The sequence below is a fragment of the Macaca fascicularis genome, chromosome 14, assembly GCF_037993035.2.
Source record: "Macaca fascicularis isolate 582-1 chromosome 14, T2T-MFA8v1.1".
Classification (NCBI taxonomy): domain Eukaryota; kingdom Metazoa; phylum Chordata; class Mammalia; order Primates; family Cercopithecidae; genus Macaca; species Macaca fascicularis.
This window is the reverse complement of record NC_088388.1, coordinates 6,772,828-6,794,176: the sequence shown is the minus strand read 5'-3', so window position 1 is coordinate 6,794,176 and position 21,349 is coordinate 6,772,828. Positions and strand designations below refer to the sequence as shown.

Here is a 21,349-nt window from a genome sequence, read left to right as displayed (position 1 = left end):
GCCTTTTTAGCACAAGTCACCTCCTGGAACCTCCCTGGTGGTCTCAGATGAGACCTGGAGTGCAGGCGTCAGCAGTCATGAGCCCTTGAGTGATGGGTGGGAGGCAGGACATACAGTCCCCTCTCCTCTGTCCCACCTGGCTCCTCAGAAGTCCCTAGAGGACAGCAACCTCAGGTGCCGCCACAGTGCCAGCCCGATGACGCACCTCAGAGGGGCTCTTCTCCTGCCCTGTCCCATTCTCCATGATCCTCCACTCCGTGCCCTGGAACCACTCCCCAAAACAAGCCACTGCATTCAAGCCCCGTCTTGGGCTCTGCCTTTTGAGAGACCCAGCCTAAGACAGCAGGGGGTGATTATAGAAATAATTCTGGGAAGTTTTGCCAACACAGGGAGAGGGACTGACACCTTTTTCCTGTGAAGACTTACTGACAGTCTTCCTCCGCATGGATAAGTAGATAAAACACAAGCTCCAAAGTGCGGGGAGTTTGTCTCCTTCCCTGCTGTGTCCCCAGTGCCTTCAGCCATGGCTGGCACATAGTAGGTGCCCAGGAAACCTGTGTTCAAGGAGGAAGGTGGGGAGGGGCAGCTCTACTGCTCTGGGTCCCCTCCAAACTGGAGCTGCATCTCTTTCCCAAGCGGAGCTGTCCTGGCTTCTGCACTCTTTGGTGTTGCCTCAGGAGGGTTCTAGAACCTTGGAGACTGGGTCTGGGACAGGCAGGACTGGGTCTGAGACGGATGATGCCTGGGGCTTAGCCTGGAGAGGAGGGGCGAGGTGGGTGGGGCCTAAGACACGTGTTGGGAGCAGGGAGGAAAAAGCCTCCTCTGGGCCTGAGTCCTGAGGCCGGGGCTTCTCCCACTCTGGGATGAAGCTCATTGGCCCCTGGTAGGTGTGGGAGGGTTCTCGGGGGTGCTTTGGGATTGAACCCAGAGCATGTCAGGGCCCTCACTCCCTGGAGCCAGCCCTGGAGCGGGCAGAGATGCTGGCAGCAGAACTGGCATTTGGAAATATCCAGGTGAGGACCACAGGGCTCAGCCCAGGGGACTCTGAGCCCCCACCCTCTGCAGAGTCCCCTCAGGCAGGAGGAGGAGAAGCCGAGGGTCTCCTTGGGGAGGGCTCAGCAGGATGGGGCCACGCAGCCCCAGAGGACCAGGCAGGCAGAGTACAAGTGACTGCTGCTGGCACTTACCATGCACTCGCTGTGTGTGAAGCATCGTCTCTTGAAGCCCTCAGCTTGTCCTCACTGCAGGTGAGGAAAGGGAGCATGAGGTTGCAAGTCACACGGCCAAGGTTGCGGAGAGTGACGGAGGAGCCGGGAATTGATCCCAGACCACCCAGCCTAGAGGCTGCGCTCTCACCCCTGAGGCCATGGATGGGAGATGATATCTTAGCGCCAGGAGGGCAAGGCACTTATCTTCTCTATCGCTGGATTCCTTGAAGAGCTGTTCCGCTAACTGCATCCTTCCAGGCTCTCAGGAAAGCAGGCAGGACGCTGGCCACCAGCCCTGGAGAGTTGATGCAGAGGTGAGGGTTGGTCTATCTGGATGACAAGGTTCCTTTCAGATGCAGTCTGAAGGAATGTGACTGTCAGCGGGGTCTGAGGCTGTTCCCACCATGCCCGAAGCACCGCCAACACCAGCATCCTGGCACCGAGTGGAGACTCCCTGGAAAAGGCTCACTGCCACCCATGGGGCCTCCTCCAGCAAGGACAGAAGATGAACTGGGCTTCCAGTTACTCTGGGAGGCCTGGGGAGGATGACTCTGAGTGCTAAGCCACTAAATGCAGCCCCGGTGAGTCTGGTTTGGCTGGGACACCACAAATGATATGGGCAAAGGCCTGGAGCACTAGCCGTCCAGCCCCCACGCCGCTAGCTGCCTCTGGGAAAGTGTTGGACTCAAGCCCAAGCCTGCTTCGATGCCCTGCTGAGCTGGGCAGTCAACCTCGGCTTAGCCTTTGCTGCCCTGATGGAGTCCCAGCCCTTGGGCTGGCTGCACATGGCAGCGTGGTGGGCACAGGACAGCCGTGGATCAAGACCAAGAAAGGGACAGAGGCCAAGGGCTTTCCCAGCTTCAGTACACCTGCTCAGGACAACTGGTGCTCCAAGCACCACGTAGAGCTCCCAGCCCTGAGATGGGCATCCTCAACTCTTTTAAGGGAAGCATCAGCCCATGCCTGCGGCCCATCCATCCCTGTGCCTGGGCTCAGTGAGGCCACTGGGGAACCTTCCCGTTGGATAAGAGTTCAGAACTACGAAGATTAAGCTGGACCAGATCTGCTCATCCTCACAGTACATTTCAGGAGCATCTCAATGGCTCCCACCCTGGCCTGGAACCCTCCTGTGCTGCCAGGATATCAGGGAGGCGCTGGGCACTGCACGGGGAAGATGGCATTGCTATGGAGCCACTGTTGGCAAAGGTCGAATGGGTGACATTAGAAGTCTAGCTTTTCCTGAGGCTGGGGTCTGGACGTTGGTCTAGATCAGGGGTCAGCAAATTTTTCTTGAAAATGCTGATAGAAAATATCTTAACCTTTGAGGACCACATAGTCTCTGTTGCAATTGCTCATTTGGGCCATTGTAGCACAAAAACAAACACAGATAACACACACATGAGTGAGCATGGCTGGGGTCCAAGAAAACTTTATTTACAAAAGCAGGTGATGAACCAAGGCCTGTAGTGTCCCAACCCTTGATTTAGATGGTGAACCATCATGAGCTTTCAGTTCCCTCTCCGGTAGGAATATGGGAGAAACCACAGAGAGAAACAGAGATTTCAGGAAAACAGTAAAATTAAACAAATAAAGTGAGATGTAGCCCCTCCTGCAGGCTGCAGGCTGTTGTGAACCTGTGTGTGTCTGGGTGTACAGGGATGTGAGTAGATGTGCGTGGAGATGTGTGTGTGGGTGGAGGCTGTGCGTGGCTGGAGGTGGCCATGGCAGGATGCCAGAAGGAAGGAGTTTGCATTCAGTTCCTTTCTTACTACTCTCTGGAGTTGTTGAGGGATGTCACTGCTGAACACTGACCCTGGTGCAGGCTAAACTGAAGTTAGCCTCTGCTACCCTCTGCTGGGTGAGGCACTGGGGAGAACAGTGGGACTGACTGGGGTGGGCTTTCTCCCTCCCTCCCACACTTCCCTGGAAACACCAAGCACCAGCACATTAGAATGTGGGGAGCCACCTCCCCCAGCGCTGCTTCCCAAGGTTGGGAAGGGGACAGTCTGACCTCAAGCTCTGTGTGAAGAGTGATAGCAAAGGGGAGAGGTTGGCGGTGGTCTGGTGGCGCTTATCTCCTTCCTTAGCTTTGAAACCACAGGCTGGCATATTACCCGAAAGAATGACCAGTCCCACCAGGGGAAGGGCACAAGCTCACTGGTTCCAGGGGAGACATCTCAGGGGACAAGGACATCCCCTGATGCTGAATGAGTGGAGCACACAGTTGGAGAATACACACAAGAGAAATGCACGAGGACATGAGAAAAGGCACTGGCAATAGGAAGTTACAAAAAACAACAAAAAGAAAGAGTAGATATAAAAACAATAATCGAAGAAAGCCAATAACAGATGGGATGGATCATATGAGGTATGAGACTTAAGGATGAAGAGGTGAGTGACGAGGTCAGCTGGGGAACTCTCCCAGGAAAGATAAACCAGAAGAAACACAAATGACAGTGAAGTGGCCAGGCGCAGTGGCTCACGCCTGTAATCCCAGCACTTTGGGAGCCCGAGGCAGGCGGATCACTTGAGGTCAGGAGTTTGAGACCAGCCTGGCCAACACAGTGAAACCCTGTCTCTACTAAAAATATGAAAATTAGGTGGGCGTGGTGGCGGGAGCCTGTGATCCCAGCTACCAGGAGGCTGAGGCAGGAGAATTGCTTGAACCCGGGAGGCAGAGATTGCAGTGAGCTGAGATGGTGCCACTATACTCCAGCCTGGGCAGTACAGGGACACCCTGTCTAAAAAAAAAAAAAAAAAGGCAGTAAAGTGATAGGAGATAGATTAGGAGGGCTGTTATCTAGATAGTGCAAGTCAAAGAAGAAGAAGAAGGAGGAGGAGGAGGAGGAAGAGGACGAGGAGGAGGAAGAAGATGGAGAAGAGGGAATCTCAGAAGAAACAATGGAGATACATTTCTCAAAACTGAACAAAGATGACCAACCTCAGACCGAAGGGCCAAGAGGCCAAATCAGAGAGAGAGCTTGGCAAGCCAGGAAGAGCACCAAACCTAGACGATTAGAGTGAAATTAAAGAAAACCCAAGGTGACAAAAATTATAAAAGCTTCCTTGTGATCACAGTTCTTCGGTGAAAATTAAATAATAATAATTTAAAAAAAGGACAGCTTGGGCAACATGGTGAAACCCTGTCTCTATAAAAAATACAAAAATTAGCTGGATGTGGTGGCACACGCCTGTAGTTCCAGCTACTTGGGAGGCTGAGGGAGGAGGATCACCTGAGCCTGGAAAGTTGAGGCTGCAGTGAGCCATGATCCCACCACTGCACTCCAGCCTGAGTGACACAGCAAGGTCCTGTCTCAAAAAGTAAAAAAAGAAAAAGAAAAAAGAAAAGAAAATAGGCTGGGCATGGTGACTCACACTTACAATCTCAGCACTTTGGGAGGGCCGAGACAGGAGAATTGCTTGAGCCCAGGAGTTCAAGATTAGCCTGGGTAACATAGTGAGACCCTGTCTCTCTTTTCTAAAAAATTTAAAAATGAAAAAACAAAAAAAGAGAAAATAATTTTTAAAAAGCTTCCGGAAAGAACAGATGACTCTCAGAATAACAAGATTCCATGTGACATCAGACGTCTCAACAGACACAGTTGATACAGGTAGATTAGAGACGATGTCTCGCTGTGTTGCCCAGGGTGGTCTCAAACTTCTGGGCTCAAGCAATCCTACTGCCTCAGCCTCTTGAGTAGCTGGGATTACAGGCATGAGCCACCTTGTCTGGCTTTTAACAGCATTTTTTTAAATGTTGGATTTTCTCAAGAAATTTGATACATTTACTATCACATTTTTGTAGGTGAAAAAAGATCCAAAAATAACTAAAAGAAAAAGTCAAAAAAAGAAAAGGAAAAAGAAGCTGGAGGATGTGCTTTTCCCGACCAGATTTATAACACCATAGTGATTACAAAAAAAAAAAAAAAATGTGGTACAGGCACCAGAGCAAATAGACCATGAATACAACGGCACAGAAAACCAACAGGCAGACCCAGTTACCTACGGCAACTCAACACAGGAGGCCAGGTGCGGTGGCTCACACCTAGAATCCCAGCACTTTGGGAGGCCGAGGCAGGTGGATCATTTGAATCCAGGAGTTTGAGACCATCCTGGACAACATGACAAAACTCTGTCTCTACAAAAAAAAAAAAAAAAAAAAAAAAAATTGGCCGGGTGCAGTGGCTCACGGCGGTAATCGCAGCACTTTGGGAGGCCGAGGTAGTTGGATCACCTGAGGTCAGGAGTTCAGGACCAGCCTGACCAACACGCTGAAACCCTGTCTCTACTAAAAATACGAACATTAGCTGGGTGTGCTGGCACGTGCCTGTAGTCCCAGCTACTTGGGAGGCTGAGGCAGGAGAATTGGCGGAACCCAGGAGGTGGGGGTTGCAATGAGTTGAGGTCATACCATTGCACTCAAGCCTGGGTGACAGAGTGAGACTCCATCTCAAAACAAACAACAGAAATTCAGCTGGGCGTGGTGGCATGCTGGGCCTGTAGTCTTGGCTACTCAGGGCGGGGCAGGGAGTGGTGAGGTGGGAGGATCGATTGTGCCCAGGAGGTTGAGGCTGCAGTGAGCTGTCCTTGTGCCACTGCACTCCAGCCTGGGTGACAGAGCGAGACCCTGTCTCAAAAGACACACAAACAAAACAAAAACACGTAAGTCAGATCAGACTGTTCTGTCGATGGTGCTGGGGAAAATGGCTCTTTACTTAGAGAATAATAAAAGCGGTTTCCTAGCCAAGAGCACATGCTAGAGTGGCCTCTAAATACGAAGGAAAAAATGTGAAGGTAAGAGACACAGTTACTAGAAGACAACATAGGAGAATATTGTTGTGACCCAGGGCAGTCAAGAAACACTTTGAAGGCGGGGGGCTGTGTCTCGCGCCTGTAGTGCCAACACTTTGGGACGCTGAGGCAGGAGGATCACTTGAGGCCAAGAGTTTGAGAACAGCCAGGGCAACATACAGCTCTTAAAAAAGAAAAAGACTTTAAAGGAAATTTCTTTTTCTTTTTCACTTTTATTTTAGTTTTGGGGGTACATGTGAAGGTTTGTTACATAAGTAAACTCGTGTCATGGGTGTTTGTTGTACAGAATATTTCATCACCCAGGTATTATGCCCAGTACCCAATAGTTCTCTTTCCTGCTCCTCTCCTTCCTCCCACCCTCCACCCTCGAGTAAACCACAGTGTCTGTTGTTTCCTTCTTTGTGATAATAAGTTCTCTTCATTTAGCTCCCACTTACAAGTGAGAACATGCAGTATTTGGTTTTCTGTTCCTGCATTAGTTTGCTAAGGATAATAGCCTCTAGCTCCGTCCATGTTCCCACAAAAGACATGATCTTGGTTCTTTTTTACGGCTGCATTAAATGAAGTTTTAAAGGCACAAAACGTAAACACCAACCCCTTCTCCACCACAAAAATCCCTTGATGAATTTGATTCCACTTAAATTAAGGAGTTTTGTTTAATGAAGGACTCCTTGGACAAACTTGACAGTTGATGGAATAGGAGAAGCTGTCTGTCATATTGAAAGCCAACAAGAGATCAATATCTAGAATAAATGAAGATCTGCAAATCAACAGAAAGCAGGCATTAAAGCCAAAGAAAACAGCCTAAGGTGCAGCCACTAAAAGGAATGTGATCATGTCCTTTGCAGAGATATGGATGGAGCTGGAAGCCATTAGCCTCAGCAGGCTAACACAGGAACAGAAAACCAGTGAGACCACATGGTCTCACTTATAAGTGGCAGCTGAACAATGAGAACATATGGTCACATGGAGGGGATCAACACACACTGGTGCCTGTTGAGCGGGGTGCTGGGGAGGGAGAGTACCAGGAAGAATAGCTTACGGATGCTGGGCTTAATACCTGGGCGATGGGATGATATGTGCAGCAAACCATCATGGCACACGCTTACCTATGTAACACACCTGCACGTCCTGCACATGTACCCCAGAACTTTAAATAAAAGTTGAAGGAGCGCCAGGTGCGTTGGCTCACATCTGTAATCCCAGCACTTTGGGAGGCTAAGGAGGGCGAATCACCTGAGGTCAGGAGTTTGAGACCAGCCCGGCCAAGATGGCGAAACCCCGTCTCTACTAAAAATACAAAATCAGTCAGATGTGGCATGCACCAGCTACTCGGGAGGCTGAGGCAGGATAATTGATTGAATCCGGGAGGCAGAGGTTGCAGTGAGCCGAGATCGCGCCACTGCACTCCAGCCTGGGCGACAGAGTGAGACTACGTCTCAAAATAAAATAAAATAAAATAAAAGCCATTTCCACTCCCCTAAGTGACCTCCACCCTGCCCCGCGAATCGCGTGTGCAAGCTCCGGGATCGCAGAGTTCTTAGGGAATCTCCCCTCGCGATGCCCCGAAGCGCCAGTAGCTGTGCGCACTTCATTGCAGTCCTCTTCCTGCTGTCCGTTTACTCCCTGGGCCCCGCTGGGCACCTGGGGAAGAGGGACAGGCTTCCCAGGCCAGCTGCGCGGCGACTCCGGGAGCTCCGAGGCGCCCCTCTGCGGCCGACGCCAGGTGCAGCGGCCGCCGGGACTGGGACCGGCGGGAGCCCGCGGGACCCTCCAGAGGCGCGGCCGGCGCCGTGACTCAGCACTGGGGCGGAGCTGGGCGGGACCACCCTTATAAGGCTCGGAGGCCGCAAGGCCTGCGCTGGAGTTTCGTCGTCGCCGCCGCCGCGTGCGCCATTAGTAAGTCCTCGCGGCCCGCGCCCCCGGGGGATGGGGCTCGGATCTCCCAGCATGGGGCCAACCCACGGCATCAGGCTCGGGCTACCGGCAGGGCCCCTCGCCCACCTCGAGACCCGGGACGGGGTCCCAGAGTACCCAGGAAGTCCCCAGTGCCGTTAGCGGCTCTCAGGGGGCCGCAGCGCCTCGGGCAGGGATGGGACCCGGGGAGGGCAGGCTGCGCGCACCGCGCCTTGGCGTCCTCCCCCGGGCTCCAGCAAACCTTTCTTTGTCCGCTGCAGTGCCGCCCTACACCGTGGTCTACTTCCCAGTTCGAGGTAGGAACCTCTGGCAGGGAGGGGAGGCAGGGGCTAGGGCTGCAGCCCACGGTCCCTCGCGCACGCGGAGAGAACCGAACCCCCCTTATCCCTCCGTCGTGTGACTTTTACCCCGGGCCTCCTTCCCTGTGCCCCGCCTCTTCCGCCATGCCTGCTCCCCTCCCCAGTGTTGTGTGCAATCTTGTGTGGAATCTCTGTTCCCCTGTACCCTCCCTGCACTCCTGACCCCTCCTCCGGGTTGCTGCGAGGCGGGGTCTGCCCGGTCCCCACATCTCGTGCTTCTCCCTCCCCACAGGCCGCTGCGCGGCCCTGCGCATGCTGCTGGCAGACCAGAGCCAGAGCTGGAAGGAGGAGGTGGTGACAATGGAGACCTGGCAAGAGGGTTCTCTCAAAGCCTCCTGCGTAAGTGACCATGCCCAGGCAAGGGGAGGGGGTGCTGCGCCTTAGGGGGCTGTGACTAGGATCGGGGGACGGCCAAGCTCAGTGCCCCTCACTGAGCCATGCCTCCCCACACAGCTGTATGGGCAGCTCCCCAAGTTCCAGGACGGAGACCTCACCCTGTACCAGTCCAATACCTTCCTGCGTCACCTGGGCCGCACTCTTGGTGAGTGTTGAACCTCCAAGTCCAGGGCAGGGATGGGCAAGCCTCTGCCTCCGGAGCCCTTTTATTTCAATCAGCTGCCCCGCAGCCCTCTGGAGTGGAGGAAACTGAGACCCACTGAGGTTGCGTAGCTTGCCCAAGGTCAAGCCTGGGTGCCTGCAGCCCTTCCCCTGTGCCAGACTGCCTCTCAGGTGCCAGTTGAGCTCTGAGCACCTCCTGTGTGGCAGTCTCCCATCCTTCCACGCACTTCCTCTTCCCCTCCTCCCAGGCCGGGGCTCACAGACAGCCCCGTGGTTGGCCCATCCCCGGTGACTGTGTGTTGATCAGGCGCCCAGTCACGCTGCCTGCTCCCCTCCACCCAACCCCAGGGCTCTATGGGAAGGACCAGCGGGAGGCAGCCCTGGTGGACATGGTGAATGACGGCGTGGAGGACCTCCGCTGCAAATACCTCTCCCTCATCTACACCAACTACGTGAGCATCTGCACCAGGGCTGGGCACTGGGGGCTGAACAAAGAAAGAAGCTGCTTTTGCCCTCACCCCCCTACCCCTCACGTGGCTCGGGCTGACCCCTCCTTGGGTCAGGGTGCAGGGGCTGGGTCAGCTCTGGGCCAGGGGCAAGACACAACCTGCACCCTCATTGCCTGGGACATGAACCAGTCAAGTAACGGGTTGTGGGGGAGAGTGCAAGGACAGAGACCTCCAGCAACTGGTGGTTTCTGATCTCCTGGGGTGGCGAGGGCTTCCTGGAGTAGCCAGAGGCGGAGGAGGATCTGTCACCAGTTTCTGGATGGAGGTGCTGGCACTTTTAGCTAAGCAAAGTATGCAGACACAGAGCACATCTGGGGACCTGGGACCAGTTTAGCAGAGGCAGAGTGTGTATGTGTGTGTGTATGTGTGTGTGTGTGTGTGTGTGTGCGCGCGTACACTTCCTTGTGTGTCGGGGGTGGGTAAGGAGATAGAGATGCGGGGAGCAGGCCCAGGTCCCGAAGGCCTTGAACCCACTGGTTTGGAGTCTCCTAAGGGCCCTGGGGGCCATGGAGAAGTCTGAACAGGGCTGTGTCTGGATGTGAGGTCTGGAAGGATCCTCCAGAGAAGCCAGCTCTGAAGCTTTTGCAATCATCTGGTGAGAAATCCCAGCAAGGATGGACAGGCAGAATGGAATAGAGATGAACTGGCAGCTGAAATGGACAGGATTTGGTACTAGCCTGGTTGTAGGGAGCGAGCAGAGGAGACTCTGAGACTCTGGTTTCTGGCCTGGGGCAGACAAAGGGGGCGTCTCAGGGGCTGGGAGGGATGAGAGTAGGAGGATGATACATGGTGGTGTCTGGCAGGAGGCAGGCAAGGATGACTATGTGAAGGCACTGCCCGGGCAACTGAAGCCTTTTGAGACCCTGCTGTCCCAGAACCAGGGAGGCAAGACCTTCATTGTGGGAGACCAGGTGAGCATCTGGCCCCATCCTGTGCCTTCCTCGCCACCGTCTGCTTACAGATGGACATATGTGTGAGCCATTTGTTCAAGCAAAGTGGGGCAGACCTAGGGGATGGGATTAGGCCCTCTGCCCCCAGTTTCCCCAGCCTGCTCCCGCTGGCTGAGTCCCCGGCCCGCCTGCCCTGCAGATCTCCTTCGCTGACTACAACCTGCTGGACTTGCTGCTGATCCATGAGGTCCTGGCCCCCGGCTGCCTGGATGCGTTCCCCCTGCTCTCGGCATATGTGGCGCGCCTCAGTGCCCGGCCCAAGCTCAAGGCTTTCCTGGCCTCCCCTGAGCACGTGAACCTCCCCATCAATGGCAACGGGAAACAGTGAGGGTTGGGGGGACTCTGAGCGGGAGGCGGGCTGCTTGCCTCCCTTTCTCCAGGACCAATACAATTTCTAAGAAAGCTGCTGTGAGCACTGTCTTTCCTGGGAAGGGGTTCTCAGCTCTTAGCCTGGAGGTTGGGGGGAGGGCAGAGCAGAGGGCTAGAAAATGCTGCTCTAGCATAGTCAGTGGCTTCCTGGAGCCCTCAGCCTGGCTGTGTTTACTGAACCTCACAACCTGGAATTGGAAAAAAAAAGAAAAAGAGAGAGAAACAAAGAGAAATAACCATGGTCACCGTCCTGGAGCACCACACAGTGTAGAGAAGGAGAAGTGTCGCGTAGAAACATGCTTTCTAGGCCCAGCAGGCACCTGTCAGAGGGACAGATTCCAGGAAGGAGGGCAATGAGGGGTTCTAGGAAGGAGGGATGTGAGGAGTTCCCTGTCCTGGGACTTTGGAGGATTAGCTGAGTAGCTCCAAGCAGCCCAAGTTGATGGGAGGGTCATTCTGCTTGGATGGGGGCTCTCCTGGCTTCCTGCTGAATTGTGAGTTTTGGTGTGTCCTAGGCAAGCAATGACATTAGGATTATTAGGATTCTCCAGAGAAACAAAGCCATTAAGATACTGTAGGGCAGGCAAAATTTTATCTCTGTCCTTTTAGGGTTTTTTGGCTGGGCCTGAGAACTAAAGATTTGAGCAGGAGAAAAGCATTGAAATTTATCTAGGCTGGGCATTGTGGCTCATGCCTGTAATCCCAGCACTTTGGGAAGCTGAGGCAGATGGATCACTTGAGGTCAGGAGTTGAAGACCAGCCTGACCAACATGGTGAAACCCCATCTCTACTAAAAATACAAGAATTAGCCAGGCGTGGTGGTGGGTACCTGTAGTCCCAGCTACTTGGGAGGCTGAGGCAGGAGAATTGCTCTCGCTCTCTCGCCACCTTGATAAAGATGTGCCTGCTTCCCCTTCACCTGATTGTAAGTTTCCTGAGGCTTCCCAGTTATGCTTCCTGTTAAGCCTGCAGAACTGTGAGTCAATCAAACCTCTTTTCTTCATAAATTACCCAGTCTCGGATAGTTCTTTACAGCAGTGTGAGAATAGACTAATACACTGTTTTGTTTTGTTTATTTTTGAGATGGAGTCTCACTCTAGCGCCTAGGCTGGAGTACACTGGTGCAATCTCTGCTCACTGTAACCTCCGCCTCCCAGGCTCAAGCAATTCTCCTGCCTCAGCCTCCTGAGTAGCTGGGATTACAGGTGCCCACCACCATGCCCAGCTAATTTTTGTATTTTTAGTAGAGATGGGGTTTCGTCATGTTGGCCAGGCTGGTTTCAAACTTTTAACCTCAGGTGATCCACCTGCCTTGGCCTCCCAAAGTGCTGCAATTATAGGCGTGAGCCACTGCACCCAGCCTAATACACTATATTAATCAGAAACTGCCAGCTAACCTCTAACTTGGGACTTTTCACTCTAACCAGTCAAAATTGTTTTCTGTGGCTTCTGCAAATCCATGATTAGGTTTTGCTTCCTGTCTAAGAGAGGCACTAGCTGCTTTCATCTGCTGCCATCTTAATCCATGTGTCACTGAATGCTCAAACTCTTTAAAATGTAAATGGGCTTAAGTTTATATTTCAGCAGATCTGATGTCAGAAGTAGGATCCTTCAAAAGGACATCAGAAGGATCTGAAGGATTTCTCCCCATGCTGGGCCTAATGATGGCCTCCAGGAGCAATGAGCAAACAGGTGTAGGCATTTCACTGAGCCCCCTGCATGCCGCTTTCCACAGCATATTTGAAGGTCATCACTGGTAATTCCCACTCAGATGTATTAGTCCCTTCTCACACTGCTGTAAAGAACTACCTGAGACTGGGTGATTATAAAGAAAAGAGGCTAAGCCGGGTGTGGTGGCTCATACCTGTAATCCCAACACTTTGGTTTGGTTTTGTTGTTGTTGTTTTTTGAATCAGAGTCTCACTCTGTCGCCCAGGCTGGAGTGCAGTGGCACCATTTCAGCTGCAAGCTCCACCTCATGGGTTCAAGCGATTCTCCTGCCTCTGCCTCCCAAGTAGCTGGGATTACAGGCACACGCCACCACGCCTGGCTAATTTTTGTATTTTTGGTAGAGACAGGGTTTCACCGTGTTGGCCAGGCTGGTCTCAAAACTCCTGATCTCAGGTGATCCACTCGCCTTGGCCTCTCAAAGTGCTGGGATTACAGGCGTAAGCCACTGCACCCGGCCAATCCTAGCACTTCAGGAGGCCGAGGTGAGCAGATCACTTGGGGTCAGGAGTTGGAGACCAGCCTGGCCAACATGGTGAAACCCCGTTTCTACTAAAAAGACAAAAAAATTAGCTGGGCATGGTGGCACATGCCTATAATCACAGCTACTCAGGAGGCTGGGGTAGGAGAATCCCTTGAACCCGGGAGGCAGAGGCTGCAGTGAGCCGAGATCATGCCTCTGCGCTCCAGCCTGGGTGACAAGGCTTGATTGACTCACAGTTCTGCATGGCTGGGGAGGCCTCAGGAAACTTACAATTGTGGTGGAAGGCGAATGGGAAGCAAGGCACGTCTTACATGGTGGCAGGGGAGGTGAGGGGGGATGTTCCACGCACTTTTAAACCAACAGAGCACATGAGAACTCACTGTCAGGAGAACAGCAAGGGGGAAATTCGCCCCCATGATCCAATTACCCCCCACTAAGCCCCTCCCTCAACACGTGGAGATTAGAATTCAAGATGAGATTTGAGTGGGGATAAAACCAAACCATATCACATACAAACTCCAGAACTTTAATTGAATTTTGCTGATCTGGACTGGGTTTGGAAGTTGTGATGGAAGTTTAACGAATCCTGTAGGGAGGCTTCAGGTGTCTGACTGGGTCAGACAGAAACTGAAATGGTTTTAGTAAAAGACCTCTAATAGGTAAGGTTCCAGGAAAACAAACAATTCTGGGTTCATTTAAATCCAGGGGGTCTGGGACTCCATCGCAGGACTCGTGCTCTTCTAGAGAAATGAGTGAATCTTACCAAAAATAATTTAGAATTTTAGTGGCCACAGTGGGGAAGTTTTAACCTGAACAAAACTGCTCATCTCCAGACTGCATTGAAAAAAAAGAGGGAGGATCCCAAACACCCCAGAAATAATGGGATGTATTTTTGGTTGGCAAGCAGAGGCTTCTAAGTTCTCCCTCTTTCTCACTAGCCGCCTCTGCCTCCTCTGAATCTGCTGACTTCTTTGCTTGGTTACTTTCCCACCTTGACGATGCAATGAAAAAAAACCCAGCTAGATAAGTTATAAAAGTTAGGCTGTCAAATCAACCATGTCTGTTTCTTTAACTACCCTTATGCCGTGGTTAAAATCTTAAGCTCAGAGCAATAATGAAAGGTATTCCTGTCCGGCATAGAAAATGCTTTGTCTGCCCTATTTGTGAATGGGCTCCACCCTGACCTCAGTAATCTAGTTACACATATGTTGATAGGGACCTGAGGAAGCTCAAAGTTAGATGCAAGAGCAGAATGGTACTGCTCTGAGGACAATAGCCAAGGTCCACAAGCCCCTATTTGGTCCATATATAGGCCAGAAAAAAACAAACTTTTGGCCAGGCACAGTGGCTCACACCTGGCACTTTAGGAGGCTGAGGCGGGCAGATCACGAGGTCAGGAGATCGAGACCATCCTGGCTAACTTGGTGAAACCCTGTCTCTACTAAAAATACAAAAAAATTAGCCAAGTGTGCTGGCAGGCGCCTGTAGTCCCAGCTACTTGGGAGGCTGAGGCAGGAGAATGGCATGAACCTGGGAGGTGGAGCTTACAGTGAGCCGAGATCATGCCACTGCACTGTTTTTTATTTGTTTGTTTTGTTTTGTTTTGTTTCTTTGAGATGGAGTCTTGCACTGTCACCCAGGCTGGAGTGCAGTGGTGTAATCTCAGTTCACTGCAGCCTCGACCTTCCAAGCTCAAGCGATCCTCCCATCTTAGCCTCCTGAGTAGCTGGGACCATAAGCACATACCACCCTGCCAGGCTAGTTTTTATTTTTTGTAGAGATAGGGATTCAAGCTGTCCTGAATATATGTTCTGATTATCAGCAGATACAAGGGCTTTTTTTGTTTTGTTTCATTTTTTTGGTTATTTATTTATTTATTTATTTTTGAGATGGAGTCTCACTGTGTTGCCCAGGCTGGAATGCAATGGTGTAATCTCAGCTCACTGCAACCTCTGCCTCCCGGGTTCAAACGATTCTCCTGCCTCAGCCTCCCGAGTAGCTGGGACTACAGGTGCCCGCTATCATGCCCAGCTAATTTTTGTATTTTTAGTAGAGATGGGGTTTCACCATATTGGCCAGGCTGGTCTCGAACTCCTGACCTTGTGATCTGCCCACCTTGGCCTCCCAAAATACTGGGATTACGGATGTGAGCCACCACACCTGGCCACAAAGGGGGGTTTAAAGAAAAAAAGAATGGGTGGCTTCTTAGCTAAAAATTAACTATTGATTGGATATACATTGTTCTTCCTATCACAAATTTCAGGACTCAAACTCCTGGGCTCAAAAAACAGAATTTAGTGAAGGCTCAAGGCCAAATTGATTAGAAACACAGAGGAACAAAGCAATGGGAACTCAGTTGAGCCATCTGCTTACAAAGGAGCCATGACATGTGAGAGCATTTCTAAGCATCTAGCTATCATGATTTTATTTTTTGTTGTTGACTTAAGACATCTAGAAATGCAAAGCATAATCAATTTAAGAATAAAAAGTACTGGCTGGGCACGGTGGCTCATGCCTGTAATCCCAGCACTTTGGGAGGCCAAGGTGGGTGGATCACCTGAGGTTAGGAGTTCAGGACCAGCTTGGCCAACATGGTGAAACCTGCCTCTACTGAAAATACAAAAATTAGCCAGGTGTGGTGGCGCATGCCTGTAATCCCAGCTACTCAGGAGGCTGAGGCAGGAGAATCTCTTGAACCCAGAGGCGGAGGTTGCAATGAGTTGAGATGGTGCCACTGCACTCCAGCCTGGGCGACAAGAGTGAAACTATCAAAAAAAAAAAAAAAAAAAGAACAAAAAATGTGATGCAAATAAAGACAATTATTAACAAAACAAGTTGAAATCCAGATCTGAAAAGTCTTCTTATTTGTGAAGGTAACAAATCAAATAGATCATGTAATGGGTGTGGCTTTTTGACAGCTTGCAGCCATTTATCCTCTTGAGTGATCCTTCCAAACTGAGTTTCCACTTCTCATCCAGGTTTGAAGAACAAGGTGGGCTGGGCGCAGTGACTCACGCCTGTAATCCCAGCACTTTGGGAGGCCGAGGCAGGTGGATCACGAGGTCAGGCGATCGAGACCATCCTGGCTAACACGGTGAAACCCCGTCTCTACTAAAAACACAAAAAATTAGCTGGGTGTGGTGGCAGGAGCCTGTCGTCCCAGCTACTTGGGAGGCTGAGGCAGGAGAATGGTGTGAACCCGGGAGGCGGAGCTTGCAGTGAGCGGAGATCATGCCACTGCACTCCAGCCTGGGCGACAGAGGGAGACTCCGTCTCAGAAAAAAAAAAAAAGAAAAAGAACAAGGTGACTGGTTGTGGTCAGCTTTGGCGCGAGATCTCTGGTGATGAAAGATGTCCACTGAGGTGGCGCTGCGTTTTTAAAGTGAAAAGGAAATGTGAATCCATGAGTCAATGCCTCTGATGTTAGCTGCACAAGGATTGGTTAACAATACATGACATGATCCCTTTCAACATGGTTGGGGAATACTTTATTTGATGTTTCCAATAAACAAAATCTCTAGGTTGGAAGCTGTGATCTTTGATGTCTGTCTCCAGGGAGATTGCTTTTTAAAAGAATTCTTCATTAATTTAATTTTTTTTTTTTTTTTTTTTTTTTTTTTAGTGAGAAGCTTTATAAGGTCCTGGCAATCATGAAGTATAGCATTTTTAAGAAGAGCTGGCTCATAGACTCCTGCATTCAGGCACATGGACCTTCCTGTTATTTCAAAAAAAGAAAGCTGATGTCGTTGAACTGGGGTACAATGTGAATTAAGCAATAACAATGGAAGAGTCTTAAGCCAGAGAAGGTTCAAGTTTCTATAAGCTTGGCCGGGCATGGTGGCTCACGCCTGTAATCCCAGCACTTTGGGAGGCCGAGGCAGACAGATCACCTGAGGCCAAGAGTTCGAGACCAGCCTGGCCAACATGGCGAAACCCGTCTCTACTAAAAACTACAAAAATTAGCCAGGTGTGGTGGCGGGTGCCTGTAATCCCAGCTACTCAGAAGGCTGAGGCAGGAGAATTGCTTGAACCTGGGAGACGGTGCTTGCAGTGAGCCGAGATTGTGCTACTGCACTCCAGCCTGGGCAACAGAGCAAGATTCTGTCTCAAAAAATAATAATAATAATAGTAATAATTATGTATTATGCCTTAAAGGAAGTTTTAGAACATTCCAGGGATTAAGAGGGGTGGGGAGAGGGAGAGAAATAGTACAGACAACAGTCTTTCATTGTGAGGCAATAAAACGAAAAATAACAAAACCAGGAAACCAAATCTCCCTAACACCTGTACATTTATAAATCTTTCTTAAAATGACTCCTGTCAAAGAAGAAATCAAAACCAAAATTGCAGAACATGTAGCGAGTGATGATAAAGATGCACTATATGTCAGAACCATTGGTCTACTTGACTGGATTGCTATGGCTTTAGAATCAGTCTTGCTATCTGCCAGGGCAAAACCCACCACCCACCCCATCTTCTTCTTCAAAACTGCCTTGGCTGTTCTTGGCCCTTTGTTGTTCTATATACATTTTGGTGTCAGCTTTCCCACTTACATGAAAAGCCCTGGTGGGATTTTGATGGGAATTTGCATGAATTTGTAGATTAATTTGAAAAGATGTGACACCTTTATGATATTAAGTCATCCACCTGGTGAAAGCCCTGTGAACCAGCCTGGCTCCCCCATCCTCCCAGCAGCTGAGGGGCCGACTGGAGGGGACTGTGGGTGCACGATAAAGGAAGGAAGCCATAAATACTGGCCATGGCCTCATGACCTGCTGCAGCCACAGAGGTCCCCTTCAATGTCCTTTGTGGCTTTGAGTTTTGCATGGTGGGAGGAAATCGTCTTTGCAAGGTGCAAAGTGGCCCCAGGAGGAAGAAAATGTAATAGAAGACAACTGCTCAACCTGTTTTTGATCATAAAAACTCAACAGTCTTTTTCTTTTTGCTGATTTATAAGATGAGGCCTGGCGTTTCTGAAACCTGAACCCTTGAGGAATGGGGAAGACGAGTTTCACATTTCTAACAGCTTAGAAGGGGCGTTGAAGGGGCGTGTAAGCTCTTCCTGGTGTCTGTCATCCCAAATAGCCATCAAGGACTATGAGGAGCGAAAAAGAAGAGACTAGAGCTTTTGTGTTAAGGGACAAAGAGGGTATAGGCAAGACTTCAGGTGACAACAGGGGGATGGGCAAAGGACCAATGCGGAAACAATCGTTACCTAGACCTGATCTTCTGGGTTCCCGGATGTGAGTTTGCTGCAGGGAGGCGCCAGCAGGACTGGACCCAGGGGACTGATACTGGTACCTGGGGTCTGTGCATGCCCAAGACCTCCCTGGTCCTCCCTGATGGAAACTGCAGACCATGCCCAATGTGTCAGGATGGTATATGCTGAAGAGGGACCCTGAGATCTTGGCTGAGTGATGGAGAGTGGCCACACCAGGACGGCAGTGCGGAGGGTATTCCATGGCCCTCAAGCTGGGCCAGCAGGGAGAGAGGGCTGGGTCAGATGCGTCATTCATTGTGCTGCTTGCCTTCAATACGTTCACCTCGTCCTTTGCATACCCCGCCGGCCGTGATTGAGTGACTACTCTTTCCAGTTTAAATTCATGGAAAAAAAAGATTTCCAGATCAAGACAGCAGGATGCAACCTGAAACCCACTATGTCTTTCTCAAACACATCAAGACCAGAGAAGAAAAACTGGAAAAACCTTTTTTTTTTTTTTAAGACGGAGTCTTGCTCTGTCGCCCAGGCTGGAGTGCAGTGGCACGATCTCAGCTCACTGCAACCTCCGCCTCCTGGGTTCAAGCAATTCTCCTGCCTCAGCCCCCCGAGTAGCTGGGATTACAGGCATCTGCCACCACGCCCGGTTAATTTTTTGTATTTTTAGTAGAGATGGGGTTTCACCGTGTTAGCCAGGATGGTCTCAAATTCCTGGCCTCAAGTGATCCACCCGCCTCAGCCTCCCAAAGTGTTGGGATTACAGGTGTGAGCCACCACACATGGCCTGTATTTCCTATTTAGCATTCTTTCCCTGTATTTCTTCTTTACTCTGGAAAGAAGCTACTCGGGAGGCTGAGGCAGGAGAATGGTCTAAACCCGGGAGGCGGAGCTTGCAGTGAGCTGAGATCCGGCCACTGCACCCCAGCCTGGGCGACAGAGCAAGACTCTGTCTCAAAAAAAAAAAAAAATCCTTTATTTAGTTTTGTTTTGTTTTGTTTTGGTTTTGAGACAGGGTCTTGCTGTCTCATCAAAGCTGGAGCACAGTGGTGCTGTCATGGCTTACTGCAGTCTCATCTTCCCAGCCTCAAACCATCTTCCTGCCTTAGCATCCCAAGGAGCTGGGATTATAGGTGTGCACCACCACGGCCAGCGAAGTTTTCACTTCTTTTTTTTTTTTTTTTTTTTTTTTGTAGAGATGGGATCTCACTCTGTTGCCAGGGCTGGTCTTGTACTCCTGGGTTCAAGCAATCCTCCTGCCTCAGCCTCCCAAAGTGCTAGGGTTACAGGCGTGAGCTGCCACACCTGGCCTGGATAAACTTTTGTAATAGCAGAGTCCATGAAGTCATCTAGATACAATATCAAAAAGGTAAATGGATAGTATTCCATTCACAAGCAACAACCAATTAGAAATGTAATCAGAAAAGGGATTACAAAAACATAAAACCACAAAAATATCACAGAAAATTCCTGCACTAAAAATGTACAGAATTTAAAAATAATTCTAAATCTTTAGTGAAGGAGCTAAAAGATCTGAATCAATGGGAGTGACCATTCCCTGGGTGGGAAGATGCGTGATTGTAAAGACATGGTTCTTCTCTGAATTCATTTAGAATTCTGTGCACGGAGTTAAACACTCTTGGGACATTTGCTGTGTGTCAGGCATGGCTCTGAGCACTTTACAAGCACCTCGTTCACTTTCTCAGTAACTCTAACCATCACTCCTTTAGGGTATATGTTATCTTCATTTTCCACTTGAGGAAACTGAGGCAGGGGTCATAAAATCTCACTGGTAGGAAGTGACAGAAGCAGGATTTTGAATCCAAGCCCTTAACCTTGAAGCTTTGATGTCACTTGCAGATAATCATGTTTCTAAATCTATTTGTGCCAGCGTGGACTAATCTCAAAAACATTGTGTTGAATGAAAAAAGCAAGGTGTAGACTCATTACGTCGAAATACTAGGCTGGTGCAGCTGCTCATGCCTGTATTCCCAGTACTTTGGGAAGCAAAGACCTGAGGATCACTTAAGCCCAGGAGTTCGAGACCAGCCTGGGCAACATAGAGAGTCCGTGTATATACAAATTTTAAAAAATAGCCCGGTATGGTGACGCACATCTTTGGCTCCAGCTACTCAGGAAGGTGAGGCAGGAGGATCACTTGAGGCTGGGGGGTCAAGGCTGCAGTGAGCCATGATCTTGCCACTGCACTCCAGCCTGGGTGACAGAGTGAGACCCATCTCAAATCAAACGTACAAAATGCCATTACTGCAAATAAAAATCACCAAACACTCATATTTTTCTGTGGGTAAATATAAGTAAAGTAAAAGCACAAGTAAAGTAATTTTTTTAAAGGATTGGAAGATGATATCAGATTCAACAGCATTTGGCTCCAAGATGGCAGGAGGGGACTTTATAGTTTTTTGGTAAAGGTCTAAACTTTTAAGAACCAGTATATTAATATGCTACTGTGAAGTGTTTTAAAATCACCTAGAAAACCAGCCGGGCACAGTGGCTCATGCCTATAATCCCAGCACTTTGGGAGGCTGTGGTGGGTGGATCACCTGAGGTCAGGAGTTCAAGACCAGCCTGGTCAACATGGTGAAACCCTGTCTCTACTAAAAATACAAAAATTAGCCTGTGTGGTGGTGTGCACCTGTAATCCCAGCTACTTGGGAGGCTGAGGCAGGAGAATCGCTTGAACCCAGGAGGCAGAGGTTGCAGCAAGCTGATTGTACCACTGCACTCTGGCCTGGGTGGCAAGAGCGAGACTCCATCTCAATAAATAAATATTTTTTAAGAAATCACGTAGAAACAGTAACGGGTATTGTTAGGATGGTCATAATATGTTATTACTTTTTTCTTGCTTTTTTGGTATTCAATTTCAAATGCAGGAAAAAAATTGATGTTTTTCATTTTCCAAATATAATATTTGATTACAATATTGAGTAAGTCCTTCCCTTGAGAAGCTCTGTGCTGGAGGTTGGGGAAGATCTGATCATGCCTTCCTCACACTGGGCCTGACAATAGATGCTCAAAATAGTTGCATGGGGTTGTTGTAGGACTAGCAGGTTTGTATGCCCATATGTATGCAGTAACAGACCAATTACACTGAGATAGCAGGGTTTGCAGCAGAGAAAGAGTTTAATGATTGCAGGGCATCAAGTTTGGAGATGGGAAGAGACCTTCAAATCCATCTCCCCAAGGAGTTTTGGGCTGGGTTTTTTAAGGAGATTGTGGAGG

At 50.0% G+C, this 21,349-nt stretch overlaps 1 protein-coding gene across 2 annotated transcripts; it reads left to right on the top strand.

The window, feature by feature from the left end:
- The first annotated feature begins 7,880 nt into the window (after positions 1-7,880).
- Positions 7,881-10,715, top strand: GSTP1 (glutathione S-transferase pi 1). Of its 2 annotated transcripts, XM_045372241.2 has the most exons (7): positions 7,881-7,919; positions 8,198-8,233; positions 8,529-8,635; positions 8,750-8,837; positions 9,203-9,306; positions 10,167-10,274; positions 10,453-10,715. In XM_045372241.2, coding segments are annotated over exons 1-7 (633 nt in total). In that variant the 5' UTR covers positions 7,881-7,918; the 3' UTR covers positions 10,642-10,715. The 2 variants fall into 2 exon arrangements, with proteins under 2 accessions (XP_045228176.2, XP_065383974.1); XM_065527902.1 differs by having other exon boundaries at positions 7,881-8,233.
- The last annotated feature ends 10,634 nt before the right edge of the window (positions 10,716-21,349 follow it).